The sequence below is a fragment of the Hipposideros armiger genome, unplaced genomic scaffold (genome assembly GCF_001890085.2).
Source record: "Hipposideros armiger isolate ML-2016 unplaced genomic scaffold, ASM189008v1 scaffold_295, whole genome shotgun sequence".
Lineage (NCBI taxonomy): Eukaryota > Metazoa > Chordata > Mammalia > Chiroptera > Hipposideridae > Hipposideros > Hipposideros armiger.
In genome coordinates this window covers 285509-302127 of record NW_017731645.1, presented here as the reverse complement: position 1 = coordinate 302127, position 16619 = coordinate 285509, and the positions used below count along the sequence as shown (strand labels likewise).

At 42.6% G+C, this 16619-nt stretch overlaps 1 protein-coding gene across 2 annotated transcripts in view; it reads left to right on the top strand.

The window, feature by feature from the left end:
- The window catches only part of CNPY1 (canopy FGF signaling regulator 1), a 27180-nt gene extending 12306 nt beyond the window's left edge, over positions 1-14874 (top strand). The window contains exons 2-5 of one of the 2 annotated variants that reach the window (XM_019659090.1): positions 4257-4460; positions 6205-6301; positions 10253-10334; positions 14406-14874. In XM_019659090.1, the coding sequence (XP_019514635.1) occupies positions 4257-4460; positions 6205-6301; positions 10253-10287 (336 nt within the window). In that variant the 3' untranslated portion in view covers positions 10288-10334; positions 14406-14874. The other variant, XM_019659089.1, reaches the window with a different exon arrangement.
- Positions 14875-16619: the final 1745 nt, after the last annotated feature.

Genomic DNA, 16619 nt, shown 5'->3' with positions numbered 1-16619 from the left:
AGCAACATTTTATGCTGTTTTCATAAACTTACTGTGTCGTTTGTGGTTAACTGTGCTGACATCTTTGTATTTTTGTCCCCAAGGTCTAAGGGGGTACACAAAGACACATGTTTTCACACTGAATTTGGTAACTGGAGAAACTAACATTAATTGTGATATGTGGGCTCTGTAAACAAAAGCTACTTAAAAATCTCCCTTTCTGATTAAGTCCAGAAGTGATTCATTTTTTTCTAATAGAACACTGGAAACTTAACCACCTTTATTATTCCTCATCGAAATGAGCTCTTTTAGATTTCTAATTATATTGTCTAATAAAACTAAACAGCCAATGCTATTTGCATATTATATGAAGAAGTGTCATACAACAAACTCATAACAGTCAATTAACATAAAAACTAATTATATATCTCATCCACTTACAAGAGTTTCTGAATTCACACTTTTCCTGATGTAGCCTAGAGCACTGGGGGCTTTGCATTTTCACTTCTAAATATTGACTTTTAACTAATATCTGAAGTGATTTCAATATTTTTACGGATGAAAAGTTAGTGATTAAACTAGTTGCAATACTTGCTATAATGCAATTACGTTTTCAACATTAATGAACCCTCTAGAAAGAAAATATTTGCAAAAAATGTGAAATTCATTATCGTTCAGTCACTTGGCAGCTAAAGGCACTAGTTTCATAGCTGAAGAACAGTCCCAAATAACAATTCAAGGTACGTGAGATTTATTTGAGATTGCCAGACCGTCATGAAAACGACAGATAACGCCACAAGGGCAGCTTCCACGTGCAATTGCACACTAACATAATTCTACTCCTCCCTGACCGTGATCGCTATCAAGCAAGAAATTTGCTACAAGATTAACAGAGGCACAGTAATGAACGAACACGGGGAACCCCCTGTAATTGACTGTTATTAAAGTGTCGGAGAAGTCTGGACTAAATCCATAACTCCAGCCTTCCAGAGAAACCAAAGCCCAAACTTTCAACTACTTGTTTCCGTTTTCAACTTGGGACGTGGGCACCTCCACCCACCCCCATGTCACTGCACACTAACAAGCACATGGTCAGAAGAAGCCTAAGGGAGTGGGGGCGGGGATTTGGAGCAGCAGGTACATTACAATGTGGGGAAAGTTCGGGTTTTCTTTGACCAGGGTGCTCTATGAGAGCAATGAAATTATGATGGCTCACTCTTATATTTATAACTTTATACCGAATGAGTCCATGTGGAAAAGTAATGGCTGATAAGAAAGCCGTGCCAAGTGAGCCTGTTTTTCCTGATACAATGATGGCGGCCTTTTCATTCATATTTTAATGAGGTTGGTATCTCTGAGACAGTCTTTCCAGGGTGGAGGCAACCCTCCCCTAAGATTACAATAGGAGTTGCTTTACGGACAAGTACTATTCAGAATCTTCATAATACAGGAAGAAAGACTGAGTTTTATTCTACTTGTCCTAATACTTATTGCTCTCTTATAATGAAACCACTTTTGAGGGGAGAAAAGGGCTCAATTATTCTATGAACAGTCTTTAAATTTACTGAAGGTATTTCCACTAAGTGGAATCATTTTAAACTCTAATCATATGCATATTTTGATAATATCTAAAGAGCTGCAATGCATAAACATCTTTTTCTTTAAAAATTTCTCGCAAAATTGGATGCTTTGGGATTTTAAGATCAATTTTTTTTTTTCTGATCTTCTGGTAAAAGGAACTCTACCAGTCTCATGCTGGGTGTTTTTCCTTTCTTGTTTTTAGTGAAGATTGTAATATAGCAGTTTTTGAACTCTCTGCCTGCAAACACTTTTTATTAAAGAATGTTTACTCAAAAGAGCCAACTAATTACATCAAGAGAGCCAGTTAGCCTCCAAAGACATAAAATTCACTTGTTGACCTCTTGATACAACAGATTTGTGTTTTGTTTTGTTTTTTTAAAAAGGCATAATACTGCTATATTTGACCGTATAAAATTACACTTTTGAACTAAGACACACAGTCCCGTTTGGTGGGAAGTTTTCATGTGGGGTCTGTTTTGAAGAAGGGCCAGCCCAGGAAATAAGTAAAATGGCTCTCCAAAATAAGTGTGTGAGGCCTTTCACACGTGAACATCCATCCTCCTTTGCTCAGACTTCCTATGCTCAACAATTTTTGCACAGAGCTCCAAACGTTAGGTCAATTTTGAAACAGTTCCGAGAGTGGCCTCGACTCAACGTGAAATCCTGGGACGTATCAGGACGGGGTTCAGCGTTCCAAAGGCTCTTCCCACCGGCAGACACTCGCCCTCCGGGGAGCACTGCCCCAAACCAGTGTTCACTTTTCCGACTGGGGAAGGAGGGAGAGAGAATGGGGTCTTGATTACTGTTAGATTTTTTTTTAATGTAAGTTTTCTCTTCACTTTGAAGTAAAATGCCGCTTTGTTGACATCCAGCAAGCCCTATGGATGCATTCCATATGTATCAGATAAGGAAGTATACTTAAAGCATATGCAAGGCAGGAAAAAACCATAATCACCCTGTTAACGATTAACTGTAATTTAAAGGTTTACCTCGGTGCGTTGGCCGTTATGCACTGAATCCTTAGTTTCCGTAAGTTAATAAGACAAACGTTCGTCTGTCTAGGAACCCACGTATTTTTATTTTTTTTAAACAACTTAACAATGCTTGAGTGGCATTCATGAAAGGTGTAAATAAAATGCAACTTGCGTTTGGAACGTGCGCTTGAAGCCACTTATTTTAGGGTCTTTTGACTGCAGACATTTTAAAATGAGTTTTAATTTGATGTTTTAGTGAATAAAGACATGTGATTGTATATTCCAGTTAAACTACAAACTGCCTGGGCCTCGGGGAGCAGCTCAAAATCCATCTCAAGTTTGGGGGGTTAAGGAGGGATGTTATTACCGTGCACACGGTGGGGCGTTGAAAGTTAATTAGTGGTGTTTTTCTTTTGCTCTTTCTCCTTCCCATGTTTCTGTAAACATTTTTTTTTTTTTTTACAAAGTTGACTCCTTATTGAGAAGGGGGGACCACGGTGGTGACGCTGGAGTGGTTTGTACTGGAGCTGGATTTAAAAGCAGAGGCACCGGCCCGCCGCCGCCGCCACGCTCTCAGGCGGGTCCCCAGCCCCGCGCTGGGATTCGCGGCCAGATGGCGGCGAGGCGCGGAGCCCCCTTTGTGCGCCCGGAGCGCGCAAGTGAATGCCGCGCGGTCTTTGGCACCGGAAGGGTTCCCACTGCGTCTGAAAGGGGACAATGGAGGCTGGATACATCAACACCGCAGAAATCGAGATAATTTGTGATTCAGCCCCTTTCACCGTGGTTGTCATGCAAACTTCCTACTTTGATCAGCGGAGGGTGGAGAGGGACAGAGCCCGCGGAGGCCGCGCCGAGGCGCGTCCGGGCGCCCTTGGCGGGTCCCCGCCCCCTTCCGGAAGGAGCCGCGGGGACGCAGCCTCCTGCACCTTGACCTGTCTAGACGGCCCCCAAGTTTTTGTCTCCGTTACCAAGGGCGAGGGGTGCTCTTTGACCCCCGCGCGCGGGGCGGAGAGGGTGGCCGGAGGGCCCTCTGAATCCTCGCCGGGTTCCGGAGGGAGAGGGGCGCGCGGCGACGGGCACCAGCTGTTCCAAGGGACAGCGGAGCCGCGCCGGCGACACGGGCGTCCGTGAGCCTCCGTGACTACGCCCCGCGTCCACGCCACCCCGGGGCGCTGAGCGGCGCAGGGAGGAGAAGCAACCGAGCAGGGCAAACCTGTGGCTCTAAGTTCCCCTGAACCGAAGGAGAATTCTGGAACCAGACCAGGGCGGGCTGTGTCCCCCTCGACCGTCCCCCTTTACATCTGCCTTTTCTCTCTCCCGTCCCTTGCCTTCGTCCTCCTCTCCCTCTCTCTCTCTCTCTCTCTCTCTCTCTCTCTCTCTCTCTCTCTCTCTCTCTCTAGCAGATACAGAGTTACAGCCCTTTCCCGTGCTTAATGCCTTATTCTGCATGTTCAACGGCTTTTACATGTTATCTGTATAAGTATAGTTTGCAGTTTGAATATCTTTTCTGCCCACTTTCAAACATATGCACTTTTTAAAAACCAAGATTTAACTTCTTAAATTATGTAGCTTATACAATTGCATACACTTTATATTAAGAAACGAATACATGTTGGCATGGGGCGGGGGGGGGGCGGCAGGAGTCTCCCTACGCATTCACTGAAACGTCTTTTAAATAATATTAACTCGCAGACAAGTTCCCTCCCGTCTTTCCCCGGATAGGTTTCCTTCGCCCAGCCTGAGGCGTTCCTCACAGACCTCCTGGATAAAGTGTGTGAGCGAATGAACGACTACAGACTTGAAGAGGACGCTGTGACCAAGGAAAAGGCGTTCAAGAGATTCGCTCCAAAGAGAGGAGACAAAATATACAAAGAATTCGAGAAATTCTTTTTTTATTCTGACGCGAACAGACCTTTGAAATTCGCGGTAAGCTCTCTTCGCAGACGAGCCCTGCGCTGGGGGAGCGAGGTCCTGGGACTCTTTTGCTGTTTGTTTGCGATGTTGAGTTTCAAGGCGTTGGACCTCCAAATGTGGTCCGTTTGCTTTGTGGCCCTGCCGCTCCCAGTGTGACCGTGCGTTTAGGAGCGTGGCTTTTTGAGACACCTTAGGGGCTGTGGCAGTTTGTCTCAGAGGAGACGGCTAAGGGATGTTTCCCAGAAAGTGCTGTTCCAAACCCCAGTGACTTTAAGACACAGTTTGCATGTTGCTTTGCTCCTGTGGGGACTCAGGAGGGGTTTCCGTGGGTCCTCCTGCCGAGGCAGGTCTGTTAGAGGTTCCCACATTAAGGAATCGGGTTTGTGGTTCCTAGGTTAAAATCCAAATTAAAATGAATGCCGTTTTCAAATATGTATATGGAGCGTTTCCAATGGTGGAGGGAGAGTGATGCACATCTTTCTTTTTCCCTCTCAGGTTTCACAGAAGAATTTTTTTCCCCCCTGAGTTAATGCAAGTATTTTAGCACAAACTAAGTTAAACAAAGGCTTAGGTATGGTGGCTGGCTTAAAGCCAAATTTCCTCCAGTATAATGTTTGTTTTACACGAACGCTGGCTTCTGGCTTGCTAGAGTGTGCCTGGCAAAATATATTGCAATATATTTCACTTTACTTAACATTGTCGAAGCAGAGTGACGGGAAAGCTTGTTTAAAAAATGTATTAAGTTCACACATTGGCCAAAATGTCAGGCATGCTGAAACCCTGAAATAAGGGCTTTAGCTGACTTTGGAAGATTTCATTTTAATTAAAAAGTAAAAGCAATAATTCAGGGTTCAAAGGACTGGGGGATAAGAATTGCAATGAGTAAGTGTGCTTGTATTTCGCAGGATGTAAATAAACATATTCTAGTGGAATTTAAATGTTTTTAAATACCATTTTTAAATTTTAGAGTCTTGCTTAATGACCCTGGAAAACGACATACAGTTCTCTAGTGAATGACCTGCAGTAGCCTCGCAATTCCTAAAACAGTAACCTGTGGTCCTCTCACGCAGACACAGACTGCAGTTAGAATTTAGGATTTTCAAATGCACGGACAAATTTGTGCCCCTTCTTCACTGAAAAGTCAGATTTTGGCTGGGGGGGTGGAGGGTAGGGAGCAGAGTGAAATTATGGCCGGATCTCTAAACGGCCTGAAAAGAAACTTCCCTGAGTAGCTGTCAGGCGTGTTATCCACAGTGAAATTAAACTTGCATGTATGTTGATTGCTGAGAAAGCTTAATTGTTTTCACACTTCAGACCCTGGTTTAAAACCACAAAATGGATTATTATGTTACATCTGAAGGAAACTGGTTTAACCATTTCAAGGACCTGGGTTCTATAAAGTGTTCTAAAAAAAAAAAAAGATGATTTTCAGCTCCATAAATAGGAAACTAGGAAGCCCAGTTCTTCCTATCCCTCGCTTCCCAATTTAAGGAAGAGAAAGAAATACAAAGGATGGGGTTTCCTTCCTCACACTCGTCTTTCCACACGACTAATCAGTTAGTTAAGTCCCAGGAAAATGATGCAATTAACATGCCGGGACGAGGGTTAATCCAACGCGATGATGTCTTGAACCAAAGGGGCTAATAAAAATGGACCACCTTGCTAACACGGATTTATATTTTTAGCTAATAAAATTTTGATATGATGTTCTGGACGAGCGTATGTACCTACATATGTCGTTATTACGTTTCTACAGTGCGAAGCCATAATAGAGGAGTACGAAGATGAAATATTCTCACTTATCGCCCAGGAGGCACACTACCTGGCTGACAAGCTGTGCAATGAAAACTCAGGTACTGTGTCTCGAGGAACATGCGCCCTCTCCGGAGCCCACCCCTCTCCCACTCAGCTTCACAGCGTCGTTTGTTTTGTTGTTTTTTTTTCAAACCGAGCCTCGATGCCTCCCTGCCACCAACAGCTCTCCAATGAGTCAGAACTGACACCCTGTGAGAAGAAACAAGTAAACACAATCACAGGGTATGTGGCTTGACTGTCCACACTTCCTTTCCTCTATGTTGTAAGTGAATACAGAAGCACTTGATTTCTAGTTGTTACGGAGCCCTTGTTCCGTCAGAATTGGATGGACCCAAAGCACTTTCCCATTTGAAACTCTGGAGGATTAAAATTCCATCCTGGACCAGGACATGAGTCTGTGCCTAGTGCCTGCACCAACAGACGGTGGGGTCTTTATTTAGTAAGACATTTAAAACATTTTGTTTGTTTGTTTGTTTAGGAGGGGTACTGACTATGTTTTTCAAGTTTCCTTTCCCAGAATATTTACTTTAATTTTTTTTTCTGGCAGAGGTGGAAAATAATGCTTGACTTATATTCTTAAACACACACACACACACTCACACCCACTCCACAGCTAGGAAAAATTGCTAGAACTGTACTTACTATATACAAAGTCGAAACATGCCACCAGCACTGGCCTCCCATCTGTTTGGTTAAACACACTTTCTATCATCCTGATACTTGTTTAATACATTTACAAGAATGTAGCACAAGTTTTGCATTCTTTTCAGCTATCTTTGAAATGATCTATACGAAGATAGTGATTGAAAGCCAGAGTAGTTTTCTGCAATTTTGGAAGCTTGAGACATTTAGCATTTAGCAGTTGTTTATAATCAAGTATAACACAGCTCCATCCACAGTATGGCGTGTATTGCCAAAGTTCTTAAAAGAATAGTTACTGCACGTTCGTAGATAAGTATTTATGTCATCGAAAGTTATTAAACAAGAAAGTTGTAAATCCCCAATCACAAGAGGAAGTTTTCTTACTCTAAGTAGATAATGGAGTTGATTTCTGTTTAAGATCCAGTTTGGTTGGGAGTTTGAAGAAGGGAACAGTGAAAGACCATCAGGATTGCTCAGCAGTTTGAGAGCTATTTTCATTCATTTTGCATATGGAAGGTAGTAATTTGTGAAATTCACATAAGTGCATAACCGCAATTTCCCAAAGTACTATTGAAGTTTTTCAAATGATTCAGAAATGTATGTATGCATTAAGATATAAGCAAAAATATGGTAAATGATATTGGAAATATTCATTTACCTATTTTTCCTCAGAAAGGGTTTGGACTTGTCAGTCATCTACAGCAAATGCAGATAATTTGCTATAAGAACAACCACTGAAATATTACTGGACTTAAAGTTTCACCAACCCTTACGGAAGTAACACCCCCAAATAACAAGATTCTGGGGAAAGACTTTGTTCCCAAGTACAGCAATTCGACTAAATTTCAATCATATTAACAATCTCTTTTCCTTCCTTCTGCACGTGTATAGTTGGAAATAAAAATTAACAGCAATCTCACGAAAAGGCAGGCATAAAGCCTAAACCTAAGATCTGTGCAATATTGCTCGTAAAAATAAAACAAGATTAGATAGTTCATTAGATTTTTGAAAAACTGATTAAGTACTTACACTATAAACAGAAATATCAGCACCTCAGAACTACTGAGAATATTGGTCCTATGGCTGTGTGTGGGAGGGGGGGGGAGTGGAGTGGGGTTTTCACGTTCTGTTTCTCTATGAGACGTATTTGTGGATGTTCTAAACTGTTCATAAATGTAAAACTGAGAATATATATGAGTCCTAAAAAGAGACTAGATTCCCCATCCCCAATCCTCCTACTGTTGAAGTAAGTTAACGCCACACAAAGCAAGTTAGCGTGTTTTCAGACTTAAAAATTATTGCCAGAGAAAGCTAAAGCCACACATCAGTGAGAAAAATTCCAGCTAACGATCGCATCAGCCTACGATGTAATATGGTTTAGCATACTGGGTGGTTTCCGAAAACTGGGTAAAAGGTGAGACTCACGTAGCAGAGACGTTCCTGGCGTGTCCATCTGAAGGCCAAGTGCAGTCTCTCTCCTCTAGGAGCCTGGCTTTCGTAGTGTGTTGTGTAAGGCAAGGCTTGACCTTGTTGGGCAGCTTACAACTTTGCTATGACTGACCTCCACAACTTAAGTGATGTTTCAAAAGATGTGGCCGTGTGTGCGTGTGTGCGTGTGTGTGTGTGTGGGGGGTGTCCTGGGAATAAGCAATAACTCTTTACTCAGCGTATACTGTGTGCAAGATGCTATACTGAGACCCGTTAAAATGTCCACATGTTGCTTTTAGGAAGATAAATAATTTTTTAAAAACTAGATATTTCTAGAACTAGAGGTTTGATTGGAAGGTTAGTCCCTTTCTGTATTTTGTATACACTTTATATATATATATTAATATATATATGTCCATATATATACATATATATGTGTGTATATAAATGTATATATATATGAATTTTGCTTTTTTCTATTTAATGAAATCATTTCACTTTATTTTTAATAATTACATGGGAGCACATTCACAGACTTTTAATAAGTTCAGCCCTGTTGAGGTATCACTGACATAAAATTATAAGACAGTAAAAGTGTATCTCGTGGTGATTTGATGCATGCACTCCCTGTGAGAGGGTCCCCCTCATCTAGCTAATTAACACATATATCACTCTTTAAAACATGGAGATTCCAAGGATTCACCCCCTATATACAAACAAACAAATGGGGAGTAATGGAGAAAACATGCCTCCTGTTTAAAATTCAGGATGGCTGTGTTTGGATTTAAAACTAACTCAACTCTGAGATTTTCATAAATATTATATCATCTTTTCGATGACTGAAAAAAATCTCTGAAAAGCTGGGAGATTGCAGGTGGCTTCTGTGGAGGCCACTGTCATTTTATTCACTGGGTGGAATCCAAGTTACCAAATACGCCCTGTCCTTGGATGAGACAGAATAACAGAGGTAGCGGGCTACTCCTTCTGTCCTCTCTCTTTTTTTCCTGGGTAAAAAAATAAATGTTCATTAGATTTTCCTGGTGGAGTATTTTTGGGGCACAGAACCCAGACTTCTCCAGATGGCCATTTTAATGTGTTGAAGTCAAAATGATGTTTTAAAATCTTAATAAGATATAAGCTTGTGATTAAAAGGATGGCTATAGTCCAGTCAATGTGGAAACTATGTCACTCCCGGTTATGAAGGTAATAGTCAGGTAGAGTGTGTGAGGGTGTACATAGAAATACACAAATATACTCCGTATACCTGTCACTTTGGCTTTGATGTCGGACCTGAACCTTTAAAAACACCAGACTGATGAACTGGTCACATGATCACTCTGAACGCAACATACGGAATAAGGTATCAAGTACCTAGAAATGTTTAGCTCACATTTAAGCAAAAGCATTTTTCCCTTTTTGCATAGACTCGCTAACACTGGTGGGGGCTGTTAGATTCTAATATGCAAAATGATTACTTTCAAAGGCTCACACATTTCCTGTTTTAAATAAATTATGTAGCTAAACTAATCCATAGCCTGTCTAAAAAGGGTTGGCATCAATGGCTTCCAGTTGGAAAAGTAGTGTAACATGTATCACAGCGCCTGTGCTCCCAGGATTAAGCACAGAATGTTTCTTAAAACTCATGTGGGCTAACGATACAGTCCCTGGGCTTGGTTATAAAATACTCCAGGAAAAAATACTGGAGGATGGGACAGGAGTAACAATGTGGAGGCCCGGCTTGGAGTGCAGGGGAGTAGATTATACCCATCTTTCTACTTTTGTGTAGAAATATTTTTTGCAATTTTCCACTATAAGTTGTTTAAATGTGCTTCCAGAAGAATGCGCTTTTTTTGCGGAAAGCCAGTGACTTACGGGGTGGTTCTGAATGCCATAGTGATACTCTTTATTTTTCCCCCCAGATCTATGTGAAACTTCTAATCGCACTGAACTCTAGGAACGACGGTGCTACTAGTTAAAGAGGAGTCAAGTCACAGCCCCAAGGTCAATGTCTGTACTAGGTTTTCACATTTCTTCATGAGAAGAAATTGTGTCTCTTGTTTATACCACGTTGTCTCATGTGTGATATTTTGTTGAAAAATCTGTTGTTTGGCATCATGACAAACCCCAGTTCTTTTTATAGGTGAAGCTAAGGGCATAAAACAAATTACCTTTGTGGATTTTGATACAAACAAGCTTGGTTATAAAGCATTTAGTTCGGTAATAGGAAGAAAAACTGAAGCCATGTCATAAATGAAATAAGGACTTAATGTGGGCTGTATATTTTATCACACGTACAAGTATAGTGTTCTATTTGATAAGAATTTGATTTAATTTCTTAAATACTTGATTGGTCATGAAATTAAGGAAATATATTGCCACAAATTCTAGATTGTGTCTTCTGGGTTATATATGGCTATCGGTGAAGAAAATGAATTCACTTTATATCAGGAATGAAATTTAAATTTCTAGAAGCTTAAGTTTAAAAACTTTTTACTCTCTAAAATGTAATTGAATGCATAAAAATACTGAATACTTTTATAGTGAATATTAACTATGTTGGCCTTTCTTACCCATACATTCTGAATTCAAATGATTTTGAAAGTTAATTTGTTATTACATCATGTATTCTTAAAAGACTACACCCATGACCATTTTTTGTTTTGCTGCAAACTCTCCTGATGTGTTTTTGTTTTTTAAGACTTTCAGCTAATATTGAATGTGTAGATTTACTACTAACCCATCATTCTTCTGTGAGTGTCTTTGTAGGTGTGGAGGGGGACGGGAAGGTGGGACCTTTGGGGAAATTACCTTTTGACCACCCTAATACCAGAGTGTAGTAACCACCCCGCTTCCAGACAGTTCATTGTTTCTGTTAAATTTACATTCAGTGGAACTTGACTTTAATGATTTAAAATGTCAGGGCATATTCTACACCGGTTTTACAAAAGAAATTCTCATTGTTGTCAGGGAAAATTTACTGGGTAGGATGATATAAATTCAGCCCTAAAAGAGCAAAAAACTATTTGCCACATGTTCCACAATTGCCTAGAAAGTGCACCATTTAAACCAGTCAACTGACTCTTCTGGAGGAAACAATTCTTAAATTTAGGGAAATTTACCATTTCCATTTTTCTCTCTCTCCACCCCAACTTAGATGCTTATGTGAATGTCTCTTATTTATTTGGGAAAACGAAGAGATGTGTGCTGTTTGGGTTTGTCTGGAGCTTGTGAGGTCCTAGAGTGCCTACACATTATAACCCAATGAACCTACACAGCAGCTGGTAGAAAGTAGAAATCGGGGTTAAGAGTAATTAGGACCATTTTTCAGGAGGGTAGTTAAAATTGTCATTTCAAACATAGTTCCTATCTCTTTATGTAAACGTATCTATTTAAGATTAATTTAACATTTCAAATAGTAAGTCATAAACATTTTTCTCACTTGGGCTTTCTTTGGTAAATGCACAAAAAATAAACATTATTTCTTCTCGCGGAACATGGCAGAGGCCTGGCACAAAGTAACCACGAAAAATGTAACATTTATAATAGTAAAAGTGTTACCACAGTCCTTTTCATACTCACATTGGCAACTGTTACAAATCCTCCAATATAGACAGTACTGATGCTAATATATTATAGAATTTAAGAGAATCTGGGCTCCTGTTTATAACCTAAGAGAACATGGAGGGGTGAGGGGTGTACCTCCTTTTCCACTGATGGATGTTTCTAATGCATGTTGATGCTTCTGTTTTGACTGGAAGAACAGTGCATCTTGCCTCTGATTGTGAATATCTAAGGTTTTGCTAACTATGACTTTTTTCAGTTTTTTATTTCCCAGTAAAAAATAGTCTTGTCTCTTACAAGATGTGTGTGATATCTCAGGACTTATATGTTTTTTCCTTCCCAGAATTTTTTACCAAACCAAACTTATTAAATTCATGTAAATATTTATAGTTTCCTAAGTTACGGATTGAAACTACATTTGAGTGATAGAAACCCCCGTATTTCTTATGGCTGCTAAGATTCATAAGTTTCCCTCTGGGTCACGGTAAGGTTGAGCTGCTTTTGCTAATAAACAGTAATTAGACGGAGTAACTGTTCGCTTTAGAGCGTCCCTCTCAACCACATTCCTGCCTTTTTAATGACATTTATTGACCAAAACCAAAACAAAGGCAGAAAGCCAGGGGAAACAAAACAAACAACACACCTAGGATGTGACAGAAAAGTTTCTCAGAGTCAAAGAAAAGCAACCTAATTCCAGGTCAAAACAATTCCTGGAGGAAATTCCTGGGGGGGGGGGTTGCTTATTAAAATAATGAGGAGACAAGACATGTTTGAGGCCATGGCTTCGAATTGTACTTTTATGAGATGGTTTCTTTGGGTCTCCATGGAAGACTTCTGTGAACCTGTTCTCATAAAGAAAAGACCAAATTGGCTGAGATGAACAGTTTATATTTGTTATGTGGATTACTATTTGCTAAGAATAAGCCACGAGCAACAAATCCATTTCGCTGAGGAGTGTAGAGTGGAATGAGCCAAGGTCCCAAACGGGAGACATCAATACTTTATTTCCTAAGACAAGCCCTGAAAACATAGAGCCAATAGCTGGTTATATATTTTTTTATACCTCTTTCTCTGCTTAGGTTGATATTTATTCATGTATGGGATAGCTTGATCGAAATAAAAATTTTTAATTATGTATCAGTCTTAAAATTCAGAAGGTAATGGAATATGAGAAGAAGCTATTCTTTGCAGTGATTTTTGTGGCCTGTTTCAGAACTGGACACAAATCGGTGAGCTTGTCTTAAATCTGACGCCCACTCAGTGACATATGGCACAGCCTCATGCCAAAATGCAACTAATAATACTAAATCGTCACAACAGAAAGATGCCTGTTAGATACAAGGGTGTTTTTGTTATGATTGTCGACCTATAATGTAATGTCCCTTTATAAGTTTCTTAAATTCCTCAGATAATTTGTTTTTAGAGCGAGGAACTAAATAGACGGAAGATCAAATACAATACATGAAAGATGAAAGCTGTAAAAACTCATGGCCCTTAAACCGCCTAGGAAAAGATGTCATAAATGACACTGTCCTTTGGGGGGACTCTCCTTGCCCTAACTGTGTATTTGCTGGAGGGAGGTCTGCTCTTTTTGTCCAAGGAGAAGGTGACTAAATTTAATATATTAGCTCACGTGTCTGTCAGGGCATCCCGTGAAGAGTCAGGCTTTGCCTCCTAAGGGCAGTTTGGGGAGGTGGGGTCCAAACATCCGATACAGCTGTCTGCCCTTCCAAATCCTCAGGACTTAAGGGATGGTGTGTAGGTAGGAACGCAGACACAGAGACACACACATGCACAGATACAAAGTGGGGTCTCGGGGACGTCAGCCAGAGCTGTGAGCACTACCAGGTGGAGAGCTCAGAGAAAAGGGGTCTAAAAATGTCCTTAGTTCCTCAAAGAAAAAAAAAACACGTTATTTCTATGTTCCTCCTCTTGATTTTCAAGAAAGAAAGAAAAAATACTCTCAGTTACAGCACAGTTAGAAAATCTTCGACCTCCCAACAGACGATATTTGCAAAGCACATTCAGCCTGGTAAGAAGTTACTGGAAAACAAAAACACCATGGGTTTCACTGGAAATACAGTAGTATCTCATTCTAATGTGGCTATTATGGAACACAGACGTTAAGAAGCCATTTGTGGGGTCAAAAGCGTGTTCCCCCCAAAACAGAGTAGCACCAAGTAAAAGCCCAAAGCGATGAGGTAAACCATTAAATAGAACGCAGGGAGTCCGTCCCGCCAACTGCGCAGCGTGGGGCAAGTTCCTGACCTGCAGGCCTGGTGGGTTTACGAGACGACTCCGAGGCGTGCATGCCTTCCCCTGGGGCTGCTAAAGAGTCTACCGACTCCCATCTCCTCTCGGGAGTGGTAACAAACCAGTATCTAAGGAGCACAAGGTACAAAGCGGAACACCGGACGCCCAGTGGCAGCTAATGAAACCAGGCGGATACTCGGGAAGATCCTGGAAGTGCTACATGCAGATATTAATACCAATTTCCAACTTTATGAACAGGGAGGTTGGCACCTGAAGACTTTGGATGTACTCCTAACATTTCCTATGGAGGGTTTGCCTCAAAGCTGCTTTCTGAGCAGATGGGACTGTCTCCAAGCGTATTCTGTGATGCCGGCTGAGAAACGGTGACGATAATCCTTGAGGTGACGCCATTGTCACCAGAGAGGGAGATTTCCATCAGGTGGTGCTCATTGTCTGAGGGGAGTGGTCTTCATGGCTTCGCTGTTCTTCATCGAAGGGCAGTGATTAAAGCACCTTCATGCCCTGTGGTTTGTCGAAGAAAGCAGAGGACCAAAAAATAGACTATTTGGTCCCCATAAAAAATGGACCCTATTTAAAGCAATGGGATATTAAAACTGAGCAAAATCTAATACAAGTACAGGTTCAATAAGTGTTATTAAATTATTAGACCTTTAGGTGAAAATATACACTTGAACTGCCTTTATATGCAATGAAAGCCGTGATTAAATATTAATGCCATAAGATTAAAGGGTCACTTGAATGGGGTTTTTTTGGAAGCAATACCCCCAAATGGTGAACAGGACACGTTGCTGGTTAGCTGCATTTGTATATTTTGTGGATGCTAAAACCTGGACCAATGGGAGAGTGAGAACGCTAAGGACCTGAGTCAGCTGTGCTTGGCGGACACCCTGTGTGCCTGCAGGTAGTTGTGCAGAGATGCCTCCCTGCCAAAGCACAGAAAGCTCAGTGACTGTCATGTCCACCCCGCAGTGCCACCGTAGGGACCTTCCACTGGGAGGTAGAAGCGACCTGGGGCAGCATCCGTGTGACGACACACGCCCTTAAACAAGCTGAACAGAAGCTGCTGGTTTTCCATACTGATAGGTGGGATACACTGAATCTTAAGAAATGATTTAAAAAAAATTTTTTTTAAACAATTGCTTTTCCTCCTACTTGATGGCTGAGCCTCCAATCCAGCACACCCTTAGTTTCTCTAGTTCCTATGACTTATTCCCAAAGTGGAAGTTTTCTCTTAGGCACTAACCGTGCTGAGTCACCTCACAGTCACCCCATCATGGTGGGAAGCAGGGGAACCAGGGACCCCCAATCTTCTCGTGAGGCGGGCAGTCACATGCCCCCTCCCACAGCTCTGGCTGGCACCCAGGGGCAGGCAGGTGGGCAGGGAGCCCAGGTCAGCAGCCCCCTTGTGGCGTCAGGGATTCCCACACCATCCTGTGTCCCTGCTCTGAGTCTCCCATGCCCTGAGCCACAGCTGTCCATCTACATCCTGGTCCCTGAGGAGCACACACCTGGGCCAGCCTGTCAGGCTCATACAAAGCCTTATGGAGGGGAGGTGTGCTTATCTGCCTCCCCATCGGTTCGTTCTCTCGGGTTTGAAACTCAGGGAGCCCGGAGCACAGCATGGCCCTTCCCTGGAGCTGGCCCCATCAACCAAGCTTCATATTTACATCTGACACAGCAGCGTGTGGGCTGCAGGAACCTTCCCCGAAGTTCTCTGTGCACATCCTTGCAGGCGCCTGGGGAAGGGGCCACAGGGGCCTCCCAGCAGTGACGCAGTCCCCAGGTCGGGGGCACCCATGGGCCTGCACCTCTGCCAAACATTGGGAACCTGGCCGCTGTCCTCGCACTGGGGTGCCTCTCGTTGACCCCCGCCCAGAGCAGAAGTGCCGCAGCCTGCACGGCACCCAGGAGATGTGTATGCACCCTTCTGTTGCACAGGGTGTTTGCCCACTCTTTTCAGTTTTGTGCTCATGGGCACGTTTCCTTGAACACCTATGCATTGTGAGGCCCTGTGGTGGGCAGGACACGACAAAAGGGGGTGCCTGGGCAGCGCACCCTCCACGTTCAGAAAGGGCGAGGCAGCCCTGCCCATCGGGCCTTGGTCACAGGGGGACAGGGAGAGACCCCGCCGGGATCTTTGACACGAAAGCTGGAGCCTGCCTCGCGCTGGACGAGGAAGGTGACCCTCGAGGGTCACCTTGAGGTCAGCAGACACAGAGGAGGCCCAGGCCGGGGGGAGTGAGGAAACGCTGGCACAAAACCGCTGGTGGGAGAACCTGAACTGGAAAAGCTGTTCTCTGGCCAGTGGCCTGAGGTGGGAGGGGGGTGCTCCGTGTCTCTGGTTCTGAGAACAGAGGAGCAGGACACCAGTGGGAAGGTCAGAAGGACTGGGCGCCTGCGTGGGCCAGAGACTGGACGAGCAGTCCTCCCCACCCCCTACAGGACGTCACA